This window comes from Ambystoma mexicanum, chromosome 5q, assembly GCF_040938575.1.
Source record: "Ambystoma mexicanum isolate Mex_15411 chromosome 5q, UKY_AmexF1_1, whole genome shotgun sequence".
Lineage (NCBI taxonomy): Eukaryota > Metazoa > Chordata > Amphibia > Caudata > Ambystomatidae > Ambystoma > Ambystoma mexicanum.
In genome coordinates this window covers 841,925,500-841,951,315 of record NC_090933.1, presented here as the reverse complement: position 1 = coordinate 841,951,315, position 25,816 = coordinate 841,925,500, and the positions used below count along the sequence as shown (strand labels likewise).

Sequence of the window (25,816 nt, the reverse complement as noted above, 5' to 3'; positions counted from 1 at the left end):
TTTAAACTATTTTTTACTTATGAAACCAAAAAAAATATAAAATAAAAAAAGAATACATTCGAAAAAAAGAATGTAGGCAAAATGTTTTCGACAAAATGGTGTTTCGAAAATAAGTTTTCAAAAAAATGACTGGATACCGGTACCAACATCTCCTGGGTCTACCGGCAGCTGCACTTGGCGGTCTCATGGAACCAGGAGAGGGGCTCTCAATCCGAGATCAACGTCCCTCCATCTCTCCACCCGGACCTAACATGGTGGTCCAGGGACTGCAACCTACGGATGGGCAAGCCCTTTCGGCCATCCTCCCCGATGGCCACCATCACCACAGACTGCTCGCTCGAGGGCTGGGGAGCCACCCTGGATGGCCTCTCAGTCCACGGCACCTGGATTCGACAGGAGCAGCAATACCACATTAATTGGTTGGAGCTGAATGCTATACGGCTAGCGCTCAGAGCATTCCTACCACTTCTCAGAGGCAAGGTTGTCCTCATCCAGATAGATAACTCAAACAGCATGTACTGTCAACAAGCAGGGAGGCACCAGATCCTCTTCTCTGTGCAGGGTGGTGATCAGCATCTGGGAATGGGCCCTAGAAAACATTTACCTCACAGCAGTCCACCTCCCGGGGGAATCCAACCTGGAAGCGGACAGGCTCAGCAGACTGGGAGCAGACAATTACGAGTGGCAGCTAAACGACCTTGTTCTTCAGGAGATCTTCAACAGGTGGGGTCACCCCCACGTGGATCACTTTGCCACCTGGCACAACAAGTGTCCCCAGTTCACATCCTGGCAAGGTCAGGGCCCCGGCTCTCTGGGCGACGCATTTCACCTCCAGTGGAACGGCATGAAAGCCTGCGCCTTTCCGCCCACTCCCTTAATCCACAGGGTAATTTGCAAAATCAAGGAGTCTCGCCGACTCCTCATTATTCTCATAGCTCCATGATGGCCGGCCAGGCCATGGTTTTCGGAGCTTCTCAGCCTCTCGGAGGTGCCCCCTGATTCACCTTCCGATGGGCCCAGCATATTTTCTGGCGCAGCAGCGGGGCAGAGTCAGCCACCCTGCCCCAGGGAAACTAGCCCTCACAGCGTGGTACCTGAGCAGGTAACGCTTCGGCACCTTAGCCTCTCACAGGCCAATCTGGAGATCATACACGGCGCCAGGAGCAAAGCCACCAGGGCCCAGTACAAAAGTAAATGGACCAGATTCTGCCACTGAGCAGACTCCAAGGGTAACGACCCCTTGGCGTGCACTCCATTTTTTTCGGGGCGCACCTCGCTCATTCAGGCGTGCAGGTGGACACCTGCTGCACATACCTTGCAGCTATTGGGGCTTACAGGAACTCGGAGGAGGGCATTTTCTCCTCCTCCAACCCTATAGTCAAGAAACATCTGACGCCTGTCAAGAGACCGCACCCTGTGTGGGACCTTAATATAGTCTTGGGCGCCCTGGCGCACAAACCATTAGAGCCAATGGCATCCGTGGACTTCAGGCTGGTCACCATCAAGACGGCCTTACTAGTCGGTCTTACTGCTGGTTGCCTCTGAACCATATACCACCTTTCACAAGGAGAAGGTAGTTGTGCGGACGCACCCGGCATTTCTGCCCAAGCTTCCGTCTGCGTTCCACTTGAACGAGGAAATAGTGCTTCCTACGTTTTTCCCTATCCCAAGGACGAAGCACAGAGGGTGCCTGCACTGCCTGGATGTCAGGTGTTCCCTAAAATTCTACTTGGACAGGACCAAGGGCTTCCGCAAGTCAGACGTCCTGTTTGTCACTTTCGGAGGCTCAAGACCAGGCTATCAGGCCTCTAAGGCTTCCACATCCCGCTAGATGGTCTCTGCCATCAAAGAAGCGTACGAGTGCCAGCACAAGCCACTTCTGGCCAACATGCATGCCCACGCAGTCAGGGCCAAGGCAACGGCCATCACATTCCAGCGCCATGTCCCTTGACAAGTCATAAGCAGGGCGGCCACTTGGGCCTCTCCCTCGGCTTTCTGTAAGCATTACTTTTTGGATGCCGGCTCTAGATCTGATGCAGCCTTCGGACAGGCGGTTCTCAATAACCTTTTTGCTTAAGGAGTGTCTCCTCTCCACCCTGGGGCTACATTCAGTTGTAATCGCCCATACAGTATGGAGGAAAGGGGACGGGATGTAAGAGTAATTATAAGTTACTCACCGTAGTGACTAACACACTCTTAGTCCATAGTCCCCTTCCCTCCTACGTCCCACCAACCTCCCACCTAATAATACTGGTGTCATTAGGCAATGTTAAATCTATTGTCGAAGTGTCAAAAGGAACTGAGGTGTGGCGCCAGAGGGCGGAGCCAGGGGAGCGCATACTCCCTGGGGAGCACCCCAGCGCGCCTCTAAATTTAAAGGGGGAAAAAGGGGTTTTCTGGTGAAAAAGGTTCCGTCTCCCGTCCCTTGGAAGGTATGCCCATACAGTATGGAGGCAAGGGGACTATGGACTAAGAGTACGTTAGTCACTACGGTGAGTAACTTATAATTTTTCTGTGCTCATGACAATGAGCACATAAGCTTTTACCCTTTCTCCACTGTTGGCAAATTCGCAAAATAAACTCCTTCATAAAATTTGTATTTCCTCATTAAAAAAAAGATCAGACCAAAGGCCAATAATGACCACTATTCAATAAAGACCTAATACCAAACCATTCTAGGGTGATACACTTTCAGTAAAATTGCACATGAGCATGAGTGCCCTTTACAAACACCAACATGTAGTCTATGCTTTTATTCTGCAGGGTAACCAACTGGGGCCTGTTTAAGAAGTCTTCTTTAGAAGCGTCTAAGAATCATACGAGCACACTACAGAAGGTTTAACTCTCATCTCGTTGAATCCTCATGAGACCGAGTTGCTGTTTTCCTGACATTTGTTTATTTAGTGTCTCACTATGGTCATTTGTGTAACCTAAGATATCAAAGCAGGTCTCCAAAATGTCCCAAAAGCTACAAAGGGTCTTGTACAATAAAGATAGGCAAAGGCCAAACCATACCAATACATACTTAAATGCAAAGGTTATGTCAGTTCCCTTAAAATATCTCTCCGCACTTAAAATATGTTCCCCATCACAGGTATGGGCTACGGCCCTAGAGAGCATCTGGATTCCCCAATTTAGCTTATGGCGACTGTTTCTGCACTACGCGACTGCACCTTGTATCTTCCAGTGACGTATGTGGCCATTGTCCTTCATGCTGGATACCTTGTTGAACACAGACAGTGATAGAGAAGTAGACCATGGAAAAGGCCCCATTATGACCCCTTTACAGCAAGAGACACCAAGCACGGGGCTTTCACATTTGTTGTTAGAGTGGGTGTGGTCATGCTGGGAGACTAGGTACCATCTGTGGAAATATTTCCTTCGGAATGTGGACACAGCAGTCTTACAAATGTAGCTAGCTACTAGGCGCAGCAAAGTTGGCACCTGATTCAGTCCTGTGCCACCAACATTCCCTTTCCAGTCGTTGGCACCATCCGCGCAGCAGGGTTATAGGATTGTCCGGTTGAAATGGTGGTGAAGCTGTTAACTGGATGGGGCACCATTTCAATTCTTACCCAGTACTGTATGGCCCCTCTTCATTGTACTCCTTAAGTGAGCACTGCTTTGTTTGTGAAGAGAGCCTTGTTGTGTCACCAACATTTCGTAAAGACTTTTGATGCCAGTGTCCCAGCTCACATGTTGTAAAGCTATAAGTGTCTTTGCCCAAGCCTCCAATGCACATAATGAGGTTTCGTGGGATTAATTATTAATTCATTTATCTTTGCATATTGTTCCATGGCATTGAGCAGGTGTTGTAGACCCACAGGAGTATGATCTATCAAGGCAATATCGTCAGCATATGCTAGAAAATGCACAGAGGTGTTACCAATTCTGGGGCATAGAAGCTAAATGGAGATTGAAAAGATATGCAGCTAATATGCACCCTTGTGTTACCCCATTTGTAGAGGATATTTCAGGAGAAAGATCACCTCTAAGATTCTTTTTTTCTTTTTTTGTTCTTTATTTGATTTAGTTAAAATACAACTTTACAAATATGCAGTTATCATTCAATTCAATAAAATCACTTACAAAAATATATCTTTCCTTCATGTCAATAAAACCACTATACATTTTTTTTAAACATGTTAATAAATTACACATAAAACATGACAGTCATATTTTTTCATTACTAGATAATCATTGGCCATACAAGTCTGGCAGGTCTACCTGACAAATTAACTCTGGAGAAAATAGGAATTCTAGAAACTTCAAAGATGTACGAAATAGTCAATCATTGCTATATTCATGGATATCCGTCGTGCCTCACACATTGTTGCCCATATAAAATCTTGATTGGTTACAATATAATCCTTAAAAAACCTTGCAAAAAAATTCAAACCTAATGATACGTTTTTTGCATTCCAGCATGACATGCCTTAGTGTTTCGGGTTCATTATTTTCACCAAACCTGCAGATGTTACTAACTTCCATGTTCCATTTTGCCTGGACTCCTCTAGTAGGAACCATATTAAATCTAAACCTCATCTCTGTCCGAAATTGGATGTTCTGATGTTTTTCCATATGTTTTGGTAGTTGGTTAAGAATTTTAAGAGGGAAGTGTCCATTTACGAAACACTAGTACCTCTCTCACTTGTTTCTTGTTTTAATCCAATTAGACATCCAAAACTTCTTTTCTTTTGGCCCGCTTCAGCCATTTGTTCTCTACATCTATTTTCACATATGCTGATCTTATTAGCACCTTCTGTGGGCCTCATTACACGGAAGGCGGTAAGGGTTAACAGTCACCGGTAATGGTACCGGTGACCGTTAACCCTTACCGCCTTACTACGAGGTCCCTTTGCGGATTGGTACTGTAACGCCTGCTTTTTAGCAGGCGTTAAAAACCAACCCGCAAAGGGACCAGGGTGCTAATTACGGTACGCAATTTGCGGTACCGTAATTAGCACCTTCCCCATTCCCATTATGCCCTATGGGGCAAAAATGGGAATGGGGAAGGGCAATGGGGGAAGGGGGAATTACCGCCCCGCCAACCTTGGAATAGGGCGGTAATTCCCCTTTCCTCCAAGACGGTGCCGGTATTTTACCGGCATGGAATAAGGTGCTAATAGCACCTTGGTCCACCGCCTACCGTGTAATGAGGCCCTGTCTCTAGGGACTTAGATATAATGGCAATCACCATATTTTTAAACAGTTCAACCGATTTGCATTTTTCATATAGCATTAAGGAACTCCAGTTAACAAATGTCTCGAGAGGTGAGACCTAATTCATAACGTATTATAGCCATCGGGAAGCTTTTTGGTAAATTCAAGATAGGCTTCCAGTAGAAACCCTCCAGGTACAACCAATTTGGTTGATTACTGGTAACATTGCAGGATGGTCCATATGTTATTATCGGAATTATTTGTTGTCTATAATACGTAATGATAGCTTTGCTTGAACATTTTCCATATTTGTGTTGGATTCATTTAGCTTGAGATCTGAGCATAAACAACTTGGTTTTTTGTTCTTCTTTATGCGGTGTCTCAGCCTGGCTGTCATTTATGTTCATTCCTCGGAATTATTTGTTGTCTATAATACGTAATGATAGCTTTGCTTGAACATTTTCCATATTTGTGTTGGATTCATTTAGCTTGAGATCTGAGCATAAACAACTTGGTTTTTTGTTCTTCTTTATACGGTGTCTCAGCCTGGCTGTCATTTATGTTCATTCCTAAATATTTATATTATTTAACAGTTTTGACAGAATCACCTCCAATATTACATTGTTCCCCCAATTTGTTTTTAGATACTCAGTTATTCTCGATTATAAGAATGTTGGTTTTGTTCAAATTATTTTGGAGGTTATTCGCCTCTGCATGCATTTCTAAGGCATGGATCAATAGCTTTAGCCTTATCAGAGTTTGATCTATAACCAAAAGATCATCAGCATATAGCAAGTATTTAACAGCCGTCATATTGAGTCGAGGTGGAAAGGATCTAATTTTATTTAGATATTCAGGGATGTCTCGAATTTAGAAATTAAAAAGAGTGGATGCTAACAAACATCTTTGCTTCAATCCAATGTTGGTTTTTATGGATTTTGTTAGCAATCCTTTTCTATTAAGTTTAACTTTGACAGATGTTCCCATGTACAATTGTTGGATTGCATTAAGTAGGTAGGCCGGACACCCAGCCAATTTTAATTTGTTCCAAAGCAATGGTCTGTCCGCCGTGTCAAAGGCATGTTTGTAGTCCACAAAGGCCATATACAACGGGGTCTTCTTGGCCATTGCTTGATGTTTCAGTGCTTGAATTATGTGCAGCTTGGGGGATGTTCCTACACCTGATATAAATCAGGCTTGTTTATCATCTAGCAAATTATTTATCGTCAACCATTTATTTAATTCTGTCAATATAATCCTGGCCTAAATCTTCCCAGCTAAATCCATCAAAGCTAAAGGTCTATAATTTTCTAGTTTCAGACAATCGCCTTTTTTAAAAACCAGAAAAATAATCGACTGTTTCAGGAAATCAGTATTTTCCCTGTTTTATGGATTTCACAGAATATGTGTTGCAATATTAATGACCATTTCTTTAGTTGAAGTTTGAGGGTTGCATTGGCTATGCCATCCGGCCCTGGTGCCCTAGAACCACTTAATTATTTGATATCTTCTATATATGTTACCCTCAATTACTAGATTTAGACCTCCTTTCATATTTTCAACTGGGTTTTCTTGTTTTATAGATGTATTATAAAACAAGTTAGTGAAATGCTTCACCCAATCTTGTTAATTAATGGCATGTATGACGTATGGAGTAGTATCCACCAATTTTTTAGCAAAGCCCAAATTCGGGAACTTGATTTGCTAGCCAGAGATCCATTTGGATTCTATGTTGTTTAATAACATTTCTATGTTAGTATTAATCATAGCCACTTGTTTATTATAGTCACTGGTGCTAATTGACATGATGTTTCTTATAGCTTTCTTTTGTTCTCTTTTTCTTTCCTTAATCCTCAAGTCGTAAAGTATTACCGTTCTTTCTCTACAACAATGTTTGCCTGATTCTACCGGCTTAAAACAGTGCAATACATCAACATACTGTTTATGAGGAAGGAGCTTGATGGCATTTAATAGTCTGTCCAGTTTTTCTCTAGACCATTTAACACGATTAAGACCCTGATTTACATTAAATTTAATGTCTATAATATTTCCGAGATGGAGATTTCTGCATACTACATGTTATAACTAGAATATTATGGTTGCTTAAGTCTGTTGTGATGACAGTAAAGTCCTTTAACATATCTACAAATTGTGTTGACATGAATGCATAATCAATGATAGCTTGCGTGTTTTCTCTCTTCCATGTTGATTGTGGAGGGACATCTCCTTGAATGCAACCATTAAGCATTATCATATTACGTTGTTTCATAAATTCCAACCATTTTTCAGCTCTAGTTGTCAGGACTATTTTCCCAGTGCTTATGCAATGCGTATTTCGATCTCCTGCTATTAGTGTTTGAGTAATAGTTGTTGTTTCATAAATTCCAACCATTTTTCAGCTCTAGTTGTCAGGACTATTTTCCCAGTGCTTATGCAATGCGTATTTCGATCTCCTGCTATTAGTGTTTGAGTAATAGTCGGATCTAAATCTATTTCATCAAACAAATTGCTGATTAGTTTCATGAATGAAATCTGTAATGTTAGCAGGATTCTCCAGCATGGGGTCTGGCATGAATTCACATGCTCATGAATATTCCCCGTCGTCAGGCTGGTAATCCTCGGTAAAGAAAAAATCAGTTTCAGTTTTGTTTCTGAACTGTCTTTCTCCTAATAACTGTCATGAGGCCTACCCCGAGGCTTCTGGACCAAGCCCATCCGCCCCGGAAGCAGGCATCCAGACATTTAGTAAAACCTCAGAAGCCCCAGCTAGGAGCTATCTGGGTTCAGTCAGGCTCATAGTAGGAATCAGTCCTGGCGCCTGAGGCGCCTAAGGCGCCAGGCTCATAGTCCTCACTTACCTCAGGCAGACCATGCTGCACATGCATCCAGGCCATCGTGAGACCTGGAAGGGACTATTTTTCTGCAAGGACTATTTTTTTACTCGGGTGTGGTTCTAGGGACTTCTTACCTGGGACTACTTTTGAGGCTATTTAAACCACGGACGATCTACAACACACGCTTCGCGTTGTTCTGCATTCTGCAGCGTACCGCTCACCGTGCCTGCGAACCTGCATCCAGTCTTCTGCCACGCCCGCCTCGCATCCGGAGCTCCTAGAAGAAAGGGGAAAATAGGAGAAGAGGTTAGGTTACGGACATTAATCTGATTCCTTACCTGATTCAGGATCTTGCACCATTCCGAGCCTGAAGGGACATACTTCGACACGCTTCGCTTCGCAGCTGCAGCGCCGCTCCATTCTCACCAGTGCACAGCATCTTCGACTCGGCGCTGCCTCCATCATTTTCTTCAGCGATCCTCAACACCTGGGGGAAAAAGACAAAGGAATAGCGAGGTGAGCCTAGAGAGACTACAAAGACAATCATTTTACCACAAGGCTTACCTGATTTACCACCGGAGGCATTATCCTTCAATACGCTGCATCTTCTTACGCCGCATCTGTGAAAGAAGGACAAAACAACAAGTTAAACTCACGCAACTTTACCGGATAGTGTTGGGTAATACAGACTCTTACCTGAACGCCACCAGCAACCTCGAGACAGTATTTGTTGCCGCAAAATCACCAAGGGGTACAAGAGTGAGCATTGGACATATTCAACTCTTTAAACTTGGTAAACTCCGGAGTCAATAATCTTCCAGAACTCCAATACCCCAAACCAGTGAAGTAACTGGTATCTACGCGCCCCTGCAAGCCACGCAGGATGGAGAGTTCATCCATTAAAAATATAAGGTGAGGACACTAAGAGGGAATATCGGAGGTGGCCAGCGGGGAGAGCGGGAACAGCGGGAAGGGGTCTGCACTCAAATCCACGGGACTAAATCCCTTTCTCCATCTACAGGAGAATATTCCTACGAGTCAAGCACATGAGACTAGGCGGGTCCGTCCAGACAACCATCTTTGCCCTACGCTTCACGTTGGTGGAGGCTGCTGCTGTCCGGGTTCGATCAATGCCCCTGTGGGAACCAGGTGAGCGTAACAATAACCAATCACTGCTCTCTGGGTCATACTGCCCCCAGCCAATGACTGCCCTCTACCTAAGCCCCTCCTCTGGCAGCCATCTTCAGATTTTTAACGCACGTTCAAGTGTTGGGAGTCCTCGTGCTATAGCTCTCAAGCTTTTACTGCGTTTTGCGATTTTTCAAAGAGTTTAATCTCATTTTTTCGGTCAATCGAACCACAAGCTCCACCGTTTCTACTTCCGATCAACGGGGACCCGTTTCGGAAGTTACTACGCCCCTCAAGGGCGAAGTTCTCGTTGAGTTTCACTTCTTGGAGGATTCCGGAAGATCTTTGAATCCTACCCCGCGTAGACATGGCCCAGGACAAAGGAAACACGACGCCGGGATTGAAGCTGTCCAGGAGCTGCCCTGGATGCGGATTGCAGAATGTGTTCAAGGAGGATGAGCATTCCAGATGCCTCTACTGCTTTCACAAAGACAAAACGCAAGTGGAGAAGGACACTGCGTTTTGCAAGAACATGTCGGAACGGACTATGAAGGATCGGCGTATCAGCCTCACCAACTGGCTGGAAGGGAAGAGCCCAGCAGTAGATGAGAAGAAGTCCGAGCGGTCTTCTAAGACATTTGAGGGTGCTCCGGCGACAGGGTCCCAACAAAAGGCAAAGCACCTCGAGTCCGCTGGCACCGGGCGCGCCGATCTGTCGGGCTCCTCGGCTGCCGGGCAGGGCGCACTTTCACTGACGCCATCAACCACGAGCCAACGCTCTGGCTCGGGGAAGAGAAAATCAGGGAACCCGGGTAAGCTTCGGGAGAAGCCCTGGTCGATCCCGACGGAGACAGCCGAGGGGGAGCGAGGCGGTGACCCTCCCCCCAAGGTGAAGGCCTCAGGCGCGCCCAAAGTCATGAGGGCCCTGATTCACCCGGCTAAGGCTTCTTTCGAGGGAGTCGTGGCGGCCCTGGCAAAGCCTGCGGAGGCTACCCCAGTGGAGGTGACCTCGGGGCCTAGAGTTTCCCTGCCACCGCGGAGGGAATCCTCTTTTCAGACAATCGATAAGACCCCTGTGAAACCCCAGGTGGAAAAAGAGGGGGGGGGGGGGCGGTGGCCATCACGGACACAGATACAGCCTCTGAAGAGGAGCTGGCTGGAGTCGCCAAGATCCTGAACAAGAAGTTCGAGGAGGTCCGGTCCCACGGGAGGGATCCCGACGAGGTGGACGAAAAAAGCGACAGTGGTGCTGACGAGGAGCCCGTGGAGGCGGGGGATTCCACTCCCCAACCGTCGCGCCCATCGCAGCCGGTGCCTGGGTCACAAGACAACTCGGGAGCAATCTTGATGGCGATTCAGGCCTTGTGTACGGAGAGAAGGACAAGGTTGCCCTTACCCCCCAACGGATGATCCAGCGGAGCCTGGACCGTCGGGAAGCCCTCCAAGCAAGCGGAGTAGAATTCACCCCCCTGCCTTCCAGCCTTCCCGGCCTTTGCAGCCATCATCTCCTTCTCCTGATCCGAGGGATGACACGGGAACCGAGACGGCCATGACGACGGTGGTGACGACGGGATGGGCCTTCCATCACCACCTCCTTGGGCCTCCCCGCCCGACAAAATTGGCTCCTTTCCACGCCATGATCGCCAGGGCATCCAAGCTCTTCCAGCTCTGCCACGAGGAACAGAAGGAAGGTTTCCTCTATCAACGGCGTGAGGCCAAGAGGAAGACGGTCCTCTCGGTTCCTTTACTTGACGACATCTGGGACGAGGGGCTGTCGCTCCTGAAGAACCCTTCCACAACTCCTGCCAAGAGAGACCAGTACGAGAAGAAGTACCGGGTCCTGGATTCTGACCCCCATGTGCCTTAGGGCGCAGCCGACCCCGGATTCGTTCGTCTCCGCGGTGGCGAAGAAGAAAGTGGCGGGGGCGACGGCTTCAACTTCGACCTCCCTGTCTGACGGCGAGGGAAAGAAACTGGACGCCATGGGACGGCGGGTCATGTCAGCGACGACGACGATCAAAGCGGCCAACGCCCTCGCGATTGTGGCCCGCTACGACAGGGAACTGTGGTTTAAGATCGCTCCCCTGCTGGACTTCCTCTTGGATGACAAGAGGGCGGAGGCCCTGGACATCCTACAGGAATGCGAGGTGGATCGGACCACGCCATAACGGTGGCCACAGACATTGCTGACACCGGTTTTCGCCAGATGGGCAACAGTGTTTGCCTTAGCCGGCGTGGTTGGCTCAAGGCAACCGATTTCCGCCAAGACTTGCAAACCAGAGTCCTGGACATGCCTTTCGACGGGAACAACCTGTTTGGCAAGACAGTGGACGAGTCACTGCAGGCCATCAAGGCCGACAGGGAGACGGCTCAGGCCTTGGGTGTTCTACAACAACGGCGGCCGCTCTTTTGGAACTCCGAAGGCAAGCAATGTGCCTCTAAAGGATTCTGTGGCGGCTCCTCGACTTACCGCCAGGCGGCCCGCTCCTTGACGCAGGAGGCTCACAGAGGATGCGGCAAGTCAGGAGGATCTCGGCGTCAAGGCCACTGCCAAGCAGGACTGAACCGGCCGTAGCGTTGGGCCCCCTACCTGAGCACCCCGGTGGGAGGCCGGCTGCCGAAGTTCGTCAGCGTGTGGGAGTCCATCTCCAACGACCGATGGGTGCTGGATGCCCTGGCTCACGGGCACACTCTTGAGTTTCTAAAGAAGTGCCCCTGCATTCCACCCGTGGCCAGGAAGAAAAACCACGTCCCTCAACTGCTTCTGGAAGTAAGGGCGATGCTGAAGAAAGGAGCCATCGAGCTCGCCCCAAAGAGGCTCTGGGGTGTACTCACGATACTTCCTAGTAAGAAAGAAGCCCGGCGGCTGGCGACCCATCCTGGACCTTCGTCGTCTAAACAAGTACATCAAGTCCCAGAGGTTCCGGATGGTCACCCTCCAGCACGTGCTGGGACAGCAGGAGGGAGGCGACTTCCTGTCGTCGCTGGACTTGGAGGATGCCTACTTTCACATCCCCATTCTAAAAGGACACCGAAAGTTCCTGAAATTCGTAGTCCAAAGGCGACACTATCAGTTCAATTCCCTTCCCTTCGGATGGAAGTCAGCACCCAGGGTATTCACCAAGTGCCTAGCACCAGTGGCGGCGCGACTGCGCCTGCAGGTGATCCACATCTACCCCTACCTGGACGATTGACTCATCCGAGCAAAGACAAGAGAACTTGCCGTCGGGCACACTGCGAAGACCATCCAACTGCTCACGGATCTGGGATTCTCGATCAACTTCGTGAAATCCCACTTGGTGCTGTCGCAAGTCGCCCTGTTCCTGGGAGCCAGGCTTGACACAGTGGCGCAATTGGCTTCTCCGTCGGAGGAAAGGACGAAGGCCATCCTAGGCAAGGTGCAACGGCTGCCGACCATGGACGTGGCCAGGGTGAGGTCCATCAAGTCCCTGCTCGGCATGATGTCCTCGTGCATCTACCTCGTGCGCCTGTGCAGGCTGCGTATGCGTCCACTGCAAGAGTTCCTCGACGCCCGTTGGATGCAGGCGGCGGGCAGCTTCGAAGACAGGATCTCGTTCAACGAGACCTTCCGCCAAGCGATCTGTGGGGCACCCGCGCACATCTGGCAGCGGGTATGGAGTTCCAGACCCCAACACATCAAGAGACAGTGACGACGGACGCCTCCCTGGAGGGATGGGGAGCGCACACCAGAGATCTCCACGCAAGAGGCCTTTGGCTCCCGGAGGAGAGGTCACATCAATGTCCTAGAGCTCCGAGCCATGTTCTGGGCCCTCAGGTCGTTCCTCCCGTCCCTCAAGGGCAAGGTGGTAAGGATCTTCACTGACAACACCACCACGATGTTCTACATCCGGAAGCAGGGAGGCACCAGATCCCCAGCCCTATCCAAGGAAGCCCAGGATCTGTGGCACTGGGCCGTCGTCCAAGCGGTATTTCTGCTACCCTTCCATCTGGCAGGAATAAAGAACACCATTGCCGACTCGCTCAGCAGGGAGCTGCGCTCGTGCCACGAGTGGGAACTGCATCAGGATCAAGTGGATCTACTTTTCCAACAATGGGGCAATCCCCAGATCAACCTATTTGCGACGGCAACAAACACCAAGTGCCGGAGGTTCGGAACCAGGTTTCCCCAGCTGGGGAGCATGGGTGATGCCTTCTCATTCCCCTGGGACGGCCTGTTCCTGTATGCGTTCCCACCGTTGCCGTTGCTGCTGCGACTCATCAACCAACTCAGACTGTCCCGGTGCAGGATGATCCTCGTCGCACCAGCGTGGCCAAGACAGGTCTGGTTCCCGGACCTGCTGGACATGTCAGCGTCCCCCCCCAAACTGCCGACAGACACGGACCTCCTCGCCAGAGGAGGCGCCATCCTCCACCACGACCTGGGGTCGCTGAACTTGCAGGCCTGGCTCCTGCAGCACTAGAGTTTGTAGGGTACGATATCCCGGCGGACTGCAAGGAGGTGCTTGCAAAGGCAAGGGCGTCCTCAACTCTCAAGTGCTATGGACACAAATGGAAGAGGTTCTCGGTCTGGTGCCGTGCACAGAAGATTAACCCTTTGCGGATTACGGCCCCTCAATTGTTGCCGTACCTGCTGTCGCTGGCCAAGGCGGGGCTAACTCATGCCTCCATTAAGATACATCTAAAGACGATTTCCTGCTACACCAGAACTCCGGGGCGATCATCTCTGCGGTCTCATCGCCTGGTGAAGGAGTTTATGAAAGGACCTTTCCGATCATTCCCGCCGGTGAAGGCTCCGGCCCCGGCGTGGGAGCTCAACGTGGTGCTGAGCAGGCTCATGGGGCCGCCATTCAAGCCTCTGCATTCGGCACCGTTGAAGTTCCTATTGTGGAAGACAGCGTTTCTTGTGGCCATCACCTCCGCACGACGAGTGGGAGAGATCCAGGCCCTCTCCTGCAAAGGACACACCCCTCCTTCATGACCAAGGTGCCGTCGGACTTCCATCTCAACGAGCCCTTGGTGTTACGAGTTTTTTTCCCGTCGCCTTTATCGCCGGCCGAGAGGACTTTGCACTCACTGGATGTGGCTAGAGCACTGAAGTTCTACGTGGACCGCACAAAGAGTTTTCGGAAGACATCACAGCTGTTTGTGAACTTTGGACCTGTGAACCAAGGGAAGGCCCTCTCAAAGGCTTCCATTTCCAGATGGCTTTCCGACTGCATCATGCACTGTCACTGGTTGGCAAACCGACCGTTGCCTGGCCGTGCGAGAGCCCATTCAACCAGAGCGATCGCTGCTACCACGGCGTTCCTGTCTGGGGGGCTCTTGCTGGACATCTACAGGGCTGCCACGTGGAGGTCGACACACACCTTCATGAGATTCTACTGTGTCGACCGGGATTACAGGGCGGAGTCCAGAGTCGGCCAGGCAGTGCTGCGCAACCTGTTCACCTCAAGGTGGGCCTGGTGAAGGGGTAAGAGATGCTTAATGTTGAGTTGATGTAAATGCTTAATGTTGAGCCTTGCCACCTCCCGTGGTTGTGCATGTGTGTACTGCTATGTATGTATTCTTATATTCATGAGCATGTGAATCCATGCCAGACCCATGCTGGAGAACAACAGTTACAGGTAAGTAACTTGTTCCTTCCAATATTTATCAATAATTGCTATCACATTAGACGTGTTCTGGATCTCATATCTGAGCAATTGTAACCCAGGATGTGGGTTTTTCCACTCAGTCAAATTGCCCACAGAGTTCATTTTTAATGCCCCTATCAGTATCAGATCATATTTATCCAATATATGTAAGTTATCCGGCAACATCAAGTGCAAATTACCCCTGGTTTTCCAAATGGCAATTGTGATATTTGCGCAGTGGCTGGTATCTTGATGCTAAGCCTGTGATTTATGTTTTATTTCCTCTCTAGCTCTGGACAACCATGACCATGTGGCAGGCTGGTTCATTGTCGGGCTAGTTTTCTCATTTTCATAGTAAAGCTCTCTATACAACTTGCCCATATTCCCTTGGCAATGTATTAATAGTTTATCATCAATGCTCACTACATGTCTAAGATGTTCTAACTTATTAGTTTTATCCAAGTTGGAAGAGTCTATTCTCTTATTTTCCTTATATATTTTTTTAATTGACATTTCGTGTCCCTTGGCATTTAAGGTCTTCCTTTGAGCCCATAATAGTTGTCTGACTATTAATGATGAGACATGTATAATCGCAGTGTCAAGATATTTATGTCTGACAATTGTCACCCTGTCTATATCACGAGATCTTATCGCTTGCAAGGATCTATTTTTGTGAAATATCGCTAACAAACCAGATCTATTCGGATAGGGGTCCCTCTTCCTTCAGCCAACCATTCTTATAGTTAAGCATTCACTAATTAAAAGATCAGTCACCCTGATCTTCGGGCTCTTCATCCCTTTTTTTCTTTCTCACATATCTCGACTGTATTTCTATCATTTTTATTTATCTTGCTTAAACTATCTCTCGCTGGCTCAGACTCTTTCAGTTGATCTGTAACTAGATCTCTTGTGTGCCAAAAATCGAAATTGGTCAGCTGTAGATCCAACATTTGGGTTGACTAGTTCAAAGCTCTGAATAGGTGCTAGTTCGGGGATGTGTTCTAAATCAGCATCAATTGATATCGAATGGGTGGTTAAATTCATCAAGATGCTCATGTTTTGGTCCTTCTCTTGGCTCGGAGTCATGCTTAAGTTTAGTATTGACTCCGCTTCGATCTCTCTATCTAATTTGCGGTCTAATTCCATCCTCTATTGAGGTTGCGTTCTTTCTGCCTCTTGTTTTTCTGGGGTGTGGTCAGGGCCTTTATAAATTTGCGTTTCCCTGCTGTCTGATTAAAATGTTTCTGAACCCTCTGATTTTTCGTTTTCTTCATTAATTTGAAGCTACCCTTTTTAGCCCCTTTCTTGCGTTGGTTAAACATATCATATATTTGGTCCTTATCCATTGGACCGCTGTAATCAATTTCAATCACACTGGTATCATCTACAAGTTGTGGTGTGGGGCCTTCTACCATCTCCACAACGTCCTCTTGTACATGTAGTGATTGAACTATTATATCAGCAGCCATAGCTGTATCTGTTTGAATTTGAATATTCGTCTAAGTACCCATCGAGCACGCATGGCCATATGTCGGACCAACCACCTTTGCTACCTTAGATGTTTGCAGATAATGTTTGCATTCACAATGATTTTTTAAAGTTAGAATTTCTCTGCCTATTTCTTTTTTGATGTTAAGCATTGTCATTTTAATATGGTTATTCTCCGCAAATATTTGATCAAAATTATTATGAAATGAACTCATACCATCAGTGTTTTGGTCAAGTTTATTTCCCATATGTCCATACTTTTTTGTGAAACTAAAAATTGCTGTGTTCATAGCTGCTGAGCTCAATGGCAGGGATATTATTAAGTTTAAACCCAAATGATGGTCTGGTCATCGGTCTGACATTTGACTCCTGATGAGGCAGTTGAGTGGGAGCGCCCGATCTAGGCATGAAGATCAGAGACGTTAATGTTGATCTGCATAATAGAGACAATACTAATTTGTCAATCACCTTTTCATTACTTTTTTGAGTTTCCGGTATCAAGATGTCATTAACTAGTGCTTCCCCATTTGCCATGACAATGGGGAAAGTATCCTCATCATGAGGATGGTCCTTATTTCCCATTATCTTACCACTGCAGGGGCTACCTCCCACAAAATCTCCTCTCTATTGGAGTTTCACATTCGATCTGTGTTCCATTAGAGGTTTGATCTAAGATTTGCATATCCTGCGACACAATGAAATTTCCTTGTGCCACAACATTCACATTATTCTCTTTCTCTGAAAACACTTCCCCATTTCTCGGCAGTACAATAAGTTTGTCTTGATCAGGGACATTAATCACATTCCGGTCTTTACCACTTGGATCTTTTTGACAAATGGGCAAATCATTACCATCAGCATTTGCTTCAAAAGCCTCTGTCTGTAAATCCAAGATTTCTTGTGTGGGTAAGACACTACAATTTAGCCGGATAGAACCAATCGCTGCCTGTGAGTAGAGTTTTGGGACATTCAGACTTCCTTTTGCATGAATAAGAGGTTGAATTATGATATGATTTGCTAGCTTTGCACGCTGATTATTACACGTCGCTAGGCAAGCGGATGAAAGGCTTTGAAAACATGTAACCGCTTGACTTGTTTGCGTGTTGCAAGCTAAAATGTCTTCATCAGTTGCATACATAAATTGCTTAGAGTTCACACCTCTATAAATCTCATATACAGTCTTCTTTACGCCGGTTGAAAACAGTTTAGATACGCCGAGTCGCACAGAGGAAAAGGTTCTGGTGGGAGACCGCAGTCGCCTTATATCAGTTCCAACCGATTTGGAGGGAGTTACTCCCTTGGACTTGTACATTGTTTTTGGCATCTGCAGACGTGAGGAAACTTGCTTCAGCTGTCTGCAAGTTTGAAGAGGCAAGTACACGGAATTCTCTGTGTTTACAATTTCCGCCGGCATATCATTTCACAATGTGTACATGGCAAAGCTACAACCACAGGCACAGACACAGGCGGTGCTTCGCCTTCACTTTATCAAGATCTTTTGTTATATCGGGGGGAAGCACAAAGCTGCTGATAGAAACTCTAGCAGCTGCGTAGATAACTGTGAGGGGATGCCCGGCTGTACAGCTGAACAGCCGAACAGTCACCACTCACAGGAACCACTCTCTCAGGACATGCCCGCGCAGGACGTGTGCTGCTTCTTGATTATATGGAATTGTGGGTTGAGTGGGTGCGGCTTAGCCCTGCAAGTATAGAAACAGCGTAATTGGAGTCTATATGTAAAATAGAGATTCACAACTTCATATGCATAGTCCATTTCAAGCGTTTCTTGTAAAGTTTGTACCAAGTTTGCTCCAAATGATGAGATTAAAGAACGTTCACAGAATAGCAGGGGGATCCTCCAGCTGAACACCACTCGCAGGAAGCGTGCAGCTTCTTGATTATATGGAATTCTGGGTTCAGTGAGTGGGGCTTAGCCCAAGTTGGCTCCAAATGATATTAAAGAAAATTCACAGAATAGCAGGGGGGATCCTACAGCCGAACAGTCACCACTTGCAGCAACCACTCTCACAGGAAGCGCACCTCAATCTAACACGAAAAGTTGTATGTTGATGGAGGGCAACTATGATTGCAAGCAGACCCTTAGGAATACTCCTGCATCTTAATTTGGACCACAATTTGTCTCTGTTCACCAGGTCGAAGGCTTTAGTAAGGTCAATGAATGCAATATATGTAGGATTTGATTTAGATCGGGAGCTTTGATCTTTTAATGTAGAGAGGATTAGGCCATTAAGTATGGTAGATGGGCCTTGCCGGAAGCCGGTCTGTTGTTTAGCAAGAATGTTTTTGCTATCAACCCACTTCACAAGGTCTTAAAGCACTAACCCTGAGAAGATTTTGCTGTCGCAATCCAAGAGGCTATTGGGCGGTAGTTACATGGATCCTTTCTATCTCCCTTTTTATAAATCGGTATAACAATTGCTTGTTTCCATGAGGCAGCTTTGGATCTTGAAGATTTTATAATTATAGACTGTCATTTTTATATATATTAAGTGATCAAGTGGTAATGTCCCTACTAGTGGGGTAGTGTGAGTATTGATGTTTGGGAGGTTTCTCGGAAATACTTTAAACACAAGTGACCAGCGATAGGCCATGGTTGTTGCATTCCTTGTTTGGTCGTTAATTATTAGCCAGAAGTTTCTAACTTGTGTAGGAAGAAGAGCTTTTAGCATTGTTTGGCCATCGTGAACATTTTGCGTTAGTCTCTGCATGCGTGACAGTAACTATTGCTAAGTTATTTTTGTTTTCGTTCCAAGACTCTTCGTGCTCGAACGTTTCTTTTGAGCAGTTTTTTTTAATGTAAGTAGCCTCATCGAAATTATGTGGTTGGACTTGAATTTAGATTTATTTTTGGCTTGGGAGAAGCCAAAACCCTAGAGGAATTCAACATAGCTACTGGGAGCACTTAGGTGATTTATTGCTGCTTCATGGCCAGATTCTAATATGTTGCTTAATTTTGAATTGAGTTCTTTCACACAACTCACTGCCTGATGCCCTTGACCAAATATTTGAAGATGATTCGAGTACAAAGTGTCAGGAGAGAAGCTATCGATCGTAAACTGTGCCTGCAGTGATCTGTGATCCCTATGTTTCATGTATACCACATCGAATTGGAAGCAGTAATGATGAATTATATTGACACAATTATGTAATCAATAGTCGACATAGCCGTTCCATTTGACCATGTGGCTACTGGGACCACTTCATTACTCACATTCTCATTCAGAATCATCCCATTCCAGTCAGAGAACCAAGAGTCCCACAATTCTCCATTGATCTTATTAGTCTTTAGTTTTTCTCTGTCTTACAGCAGGGGAACAATATGCATTAAAGTCACCTCACATTATGATGAGATCATCATTATGAGAGATATATATTTCAGTCATGATTAACGACAGATCTTCAAGAACTGGCAGGATGTTCTTAATTGATGCATTCAAGTGTGTGTTTATTAGAATAAAACCTCTTTCAGTTTCCCCCCATTTGATTACGCACCCAATGACCAAAATTCCTGGAATATCTTGACTTATGCAGTTAATATCTTGTGCTGTATTATTGCAGCTATTAACAGATCCCCATACGGTCTGCCTCTATTAGGACAGGTGGCGAGTTGATTTATTGTTGTAACGCCGTCCAGTTATACATTGTGCATGAGCCACGTTTCTTGAAGAAAGATGCAATCTTTTTCTTTGAAGATCATCTTGCTCGTGTCGATATCTTTTAAGGAAGAGGGACCTCTTGTGTTCCAATTTAGGATTGAGAGGTCGGCTTTTTTTAGTCTTCCCTACAGCAGGTCTTCATTTGCATTGAGCCTTTGTAGCACTTCATACAGAATGTCTGGAAGGAGAACCCAGAATTTTGATTTCTTGTTGGACGATATGGTTTTAGTGTCATTTTTTCGATTCCAGGTCTTTTGGAATTATGATCTTATCCTGTGGCTGATTTTTGTTGCTTCGAATTTTGCCTCTTCTGTCACGAACGTTCATCAGAGATGTTGGAAATGTGGAAGGTAGTCTCGTATAGTTCTATGTTCACATTTCTCAGCTCATCAGCACACACTAATAAGGCATTCCTTCCATTGCTTGACTGCAGGATAAGTTCCACTATGTAAGAACAATTTTCATGTGAAAAGGAAATCCGGTCAATGGGCCTCATTACGACCCTTGCGCTCCCGGCTGGTACGGGACCGGCCCCCTTCATTCCGGGAGCACGTATTATGAGGTTCCCTTCGCGGGACCCGGATCAGGTGTCTGGTAAAACCAGACGTCTTTTCCGGGTCCCGCAATGGGAAGAGGGAGGTAATAACGGGCCAGATGTAATCTGCCCGTTAATACCTCCATTCCCATTGAGCCCTATGGGGGCTCAAATGGGGATGGGTTCCTTCAAGGAGGAATTACCGGGTCCTCCTATGTTGGAATGACCCGGTTATTCCTCATTGCAGGAACCCGGGAAAGGAGCCTGGTTTGGAGGCAGCCATGGAGCTAATAGCTCCTTGGCTACCGCCAAACTCGTAATGAGGCCCAAAGTCTTTGCTCGCAAACGGATATAAATCTGGCAGTTTTTTTGTATGAGCCAATCTGTTCGATTTAGGGCTTTGTGTCCTGTTAATTGAGGAGATTGTCTTAACCATATCATTTATTTAGAGCAAGCTGTTGAGACGAAATCGAATTTGGAACACTTATCGGCTCACATCGATCCTGGTTGACTGAAGTTTAGACCTCAGAGGCTTCTGAGGTTGTAGAAGATTGAGACTTACTGTTTTCAATGTGCCCAGTTTCTTCATTGCTTATACCGTTTTTTTGGGGTTTCTTGTAGAAAAATTGGCACCATGCATAGTGCCTTTTGCGGAATTGTCAGCCATTCTCCTGTTTGGCAGCCAGTACTGATCTTCAGCATCGATTCAGCTTGTTGAGGTGTAGTTGATTTCACTTCTATACACTCAGAGGAGTCGTCGCTACAACTATTTTTCTTTTTCTTCGCCTGAGCTGCTGAGCTGTCAGATGTATGTGCAGCACTACTTTTGGCTGGACGGCAATCGGATAGAGATTTTGTTCCGAACTTTGAAAAATGTGTTTTTACTTGATTTCCTTTGCTTATTCTGCTTTAATTTTCACAAGGTTTGGTTGGGTTATCCTTATCTTCGTCTGATATCTTCAGATTTTTCTTATGTCCTTTTTATCTTTTTTTTTTCCCTCAGTTGATGATTTTTTATAGTGGGCTGTACTTCAGATTTATCTTGGTTCAGTGGTGCTAGGACCAAAGCCTCTGTCAATTTCTCCACATCATAATTTGCGAATGTAGGAGGATGGGAAGACCTGTTGTTCTGAGATCTATCAGTTTCGGTTTGGTCCAGTTCTTGATCATCCACCATTTGTGCCAGTTGCTGAGAGTGATGTGCTGTCCCCATAAATGGATTAATTCATATCCACCACAGTAGTTTACTGTATGTTATTGTTCGATTTCTGGAAGTTCAAAGGTGTTTTTTTTATGTCCTTACATGTGTTTTCATTCTGGCCTTTTTGTGTGTTGAGTTCCTTTTTTAGCTCATTAAGTCCGTTTGTATGATCTTAACTGAATGCATACAATAAGTCTATCAGATTTTTTATTTGAACATTGAGCACTGTTGTTAGAGCTACCAAGGAGGATTCACAGCTCCCTACTTCCTTAGAGAGTTGCATAAGAATGCTAGAGTAGATGTGTACCTCATTTTTCAAAGAATCAAACACGTTAACTAGGGAGTTCAAGACTAAGCTTCGCGCTTTCAAGGTGGTTTCCTGTGGGAAATCAGTAAACTTCCTTTCTGGGTCCGCTGTGAGACGGGAGATTTCTCTCTAATATTTGTGCTTTCACTGGATGGATCAAAATGAATGTTGCTAGGGTCATCGGATTGTGGTGGGTTTGCCCACCTTCAGTTTGTTCATAATGCCCCAGAGGTCCCGAGGCTTTTCGCGAGGTGCATTCTCATTCGCGGGAGGTTCCAAATCCTCTCCTGCATCAGGTTGGCTTTCTAATGTTAATCCTGTTTTATCCCGAAGATTGTTCAATGCATCAAGACTCCGCGATAGATGTTTGCCTCCTGCCAGTTCACATATTGTTCGTCTCGTTGTAGTAGTTGAAAATGTGTACTCAGGTTCTGATTACAAGAATCTTCAACCAGATGCCTGGGCATAGTGGAAACTTCCAGCAAAGTTGAACTGTTTGCGACCATAACGCTTTCTTCATCCAAATTAATAGTTTGTTGAGTGCAGAGCTACTAAAGTAACTGACGTTGCTCGCTGGTTGTCGGAGCGATTTAAAAAACATTTCCACTTACCCAGTGATTGGGCTTTCCAAAACTGCTCCAGAGCAGGTGAAGTGCAGAAGGGCTCAGATGTAACTTGCGTGTTGCTTTGGAGCCGCGGTTACCAGTAGAGGTAGAACTGAAAGATTTTGATTTGCCTCTTTAGCGGAGGGCCGTCCGGCTCGCCAGCAAACGCACTCGCAGCACTCCACTGCGCTTCGCTTAAGGTAGCGAGTATATGCAGGATGATGCGCCTTTAGAAAGGCAATAGTAGAAATACTCTGCACAGGTCCGGAATCCAGGAAGCAAAAGATGAGGTTGCAGCCGCAGCAAACAGTCGCAGCATCCTTCAGAGCCCCCATTTTGTATTCTTCCCTGACCAATCTGCAATAAACTGTTTTACCTGTCATGCACTGTGTCCCTTTCAGCACTAGGATTGCCTCTATGTCATGGAAGCCCACTACTGGTAACCTAACGCCAAACAGGAACTTTGAAGCTGATGGAACCCAGCCCACACACCTCCTGTATATAAAAATACTTGTACGTAGCCAGCCAGCCTTTATGGGGTTTCACAGTCACACGTTCCGACGTGCTGTTAGTTTTCTTTCCCTATGCTATGGTGTTCCCAGTAAATAACACTGGCCTATTGTCTGCAAAGGGCATTCGTGAACATCATGGGGCATTTTACTGAACCTATACACTGTGAAAGTACATTTTTGCATGGTATATGCACTAGGGCAAAAATTGTGCTTGTTATAAAGGTATTCTTTTAATGCGTGTGTTGTTCCAAGGCAATTCCTGCCTTATTGCTAATATAAAACAGTATTAGCACTAGACCAATCCCTGTTTGAAAGTTACACTAAAATGTGTTTTACTTGTTTATGATGTTACATGAGGTTTTAGTATTCATAATTGTTCTTGATGTTATCTTCTTTTTTTGTATACTATGTTATAAAATTGCGAGTTTATTTTTAATAAACAATATCACAAAAAATATATATTTGTTTGCAGTAGCACAATTGTTGTCCTTGTTCTGATACCGTCCACAGTTGCACTTGTACTGATTTTTGCAATATGAACCCTGGTCTTATTATAGGTTACCTTGGGGCCTAATACTTGCTATGTCTTTCAGAATTGTCATGGTTAAAATCAGGAAAACTGTTCTATATTTTGTAAGTTAATGCAATATTTTAGCATATCTGTTCAAATGCATCTTCTTTGCAGGTACGACAATTAAAACGTTTTGAAAGGTTACATACAGCTGTATTTCGCTTTAACACTGGGTCAATAAACTCAATTATTCTTGACGTGCTTCTGACTCTGCTTTGGTAATGTTTATGTTAATTGACTTTGAAAAGTAAGTTTAAGTTACTAAAGCCACGTCAGCCCAAGAGCATTGCATTGGCTTGGCTGGTGATTATTAGGAGCCTCAGTTTATCTCCCTGTGGACCCGTTCTTTAACTCTTCAAAAAAAATCCTCCAACTATGTCCCCAAATCCAAATGTGTGAGAGTGGGAAGCCAAGCGTTCATCCTTTGCAGCTACCCTCTGGAAAAGTCGCCGGCTGGAAATTAGGATTCTGCTAAATCATCTGCAGGTTTGAAGGACATTAACGATGTGTGGATCGTGCCTGCTCCCTTTGCAGGTTGCAGGAATCTCAGAATATATGTGTTTGTCTTCAGCACAGCCCCTGACCTTCTGTTGCCCCTGTTTAATTTCATGAACCCGTCTGCAGTCTTCTTCCACATCTTAGTTGGTTTAAGGTAAAATATGCTTTATTCACCTAGCCCCCTCCCCACACTGTTACATTGGAATACACCTGTAATAGATGTGACTCGAGATGCATGATAAGAAACACATCCCGTTCCTCTCCTCTAAATGACATGTGCTTGAGGTATGGAATGATGAATGGGCAGACATTAACTGCATACGCTTTGCATTGTGTTGCTTTCATCAACATAGTTCAATTTGCCAGTCTCTTATCTTTCAGTTTCTGTTATCAGTTTTCAGGCCAATCTAGTACACCTGTTAATGACTATCAAAACAAACTAACAATACTCCCAATTTTTGTAGCCCATGATTGCAGTGCAGTATGCCAACTCCCAGGACCCAAGGTTCCATCCAACCCAGAATGCAGGGATACTACTTGGCCAAGGTATGAATGCAGCACAAGGAGTGCCAGCGCGACTCGACGTGCCACCATCTTACAACTTGCCAATGGCACAAGGGTTTCCAAATGCACCACAGGCGGCAACGGCACCAACACCAATGGCAGAAACACCACCATCATACTACAAGAATGTGAACGATGTTGCTCATTTTCCCTGAACTGAGGGGAATTAACCATGCCTAGACATGGAAATGTGATGCTAACTGCTAACAAAAGGAATGCTTTATATAAATGATGATTGATTTGCAAAGCACATATGTATGACACTTCAATAATTACCCAAGATTCTTCTTGAATGATGCGGGAGACTATCCCTTGCTCTTCCATTAAATGATTTGCTTTAAGTACATTGCCTTTTGTCTGAAAAACAATTAAGGGTACCAAAACAAAGTTTATAATTTTTCATTATTTAACACATTAACAAAATCCTTGATGCAGGGATTTAAATAAGAGAAATACTATCCCAAAGGGAAAGTTGGGATTTATGGGTGAGGTAACTAGAATTTAATTAAAATACCTGCATCATCTTGGCTGAGCTAAGCTATGGTTGTTCTCTTGTCTCACGTTTAAATAAAAGTATATTCTTTGGAGATGTTTGATAATGTTTGTTAATCACCATGTTATGCTATTGAAATATACTTGAAATTGATTGTATGGTACTGTGAAGATACCGGGTTTAAAACATTAAAAAAAGAAATAAAAGTATAGAAGTGCAGGTCTTAATTCACACAGGTATTCATTGTACATAACAGAAACTGACCAACAGAGTTACAAAAAAGACAATGCTCCTGTACACATAATTCTGTCAGGATGTTTGTGCATTGGGGACCAATCATCTGCACAGGCTTCGTCACCAGCTTACCAGATACCCAGCAAACGTGTGTGCAGGGCGAGAACGCAATCTTGGCAGGGCTACTGGATCCCAATAAAGTGACTGACGTGTATAATCACCCCATCCTCAGACTCTCAAAATCCTTATATATGGTTAAATGTTGCAAACATTACAATGTTAGTGTTGGGAAGAATGACGTGAGCACCAAGCCCAGTGTGCATTTTGTGTTTCAAATAATGGAACCCTGGTACCGCAGGCATATTTGCCAAATATAAAGATCCAATTTAAT

At 45.6% G+C, this 25,816-nt stretch overlaps 1 protein-coding gene across 3 annotated transcripts in view; it reads left to right on the top strand.

Moving 5' to 3' along the window:
- Positions 1-25,285, top strand: part of LOC138497707 (membrane-spanning 4-domains subfamily A member 4D-like) — a 780,628-nt gene extending 755,343 nt beyond the window's left edge. For all 3 annotated transcript variants that reach the window (XM_069621331.1, XM_069621330.1, XM_069621332.1), the window contains one exon: positions 24,599-25,285. In XM_069621331.1, coding sequence (XP_069477432.1) covers positions 24,599-24,853 — 255 coding nt within the window. In that variant the 3' untranslated portion in view covers positions 24,854-25,285. The remainder of the gene's footprint in view (positions 1-24,598) is intronic.
- The last annotated feature ends 531 nt before the right edge of the window (positions 25,286-25,816 follow it).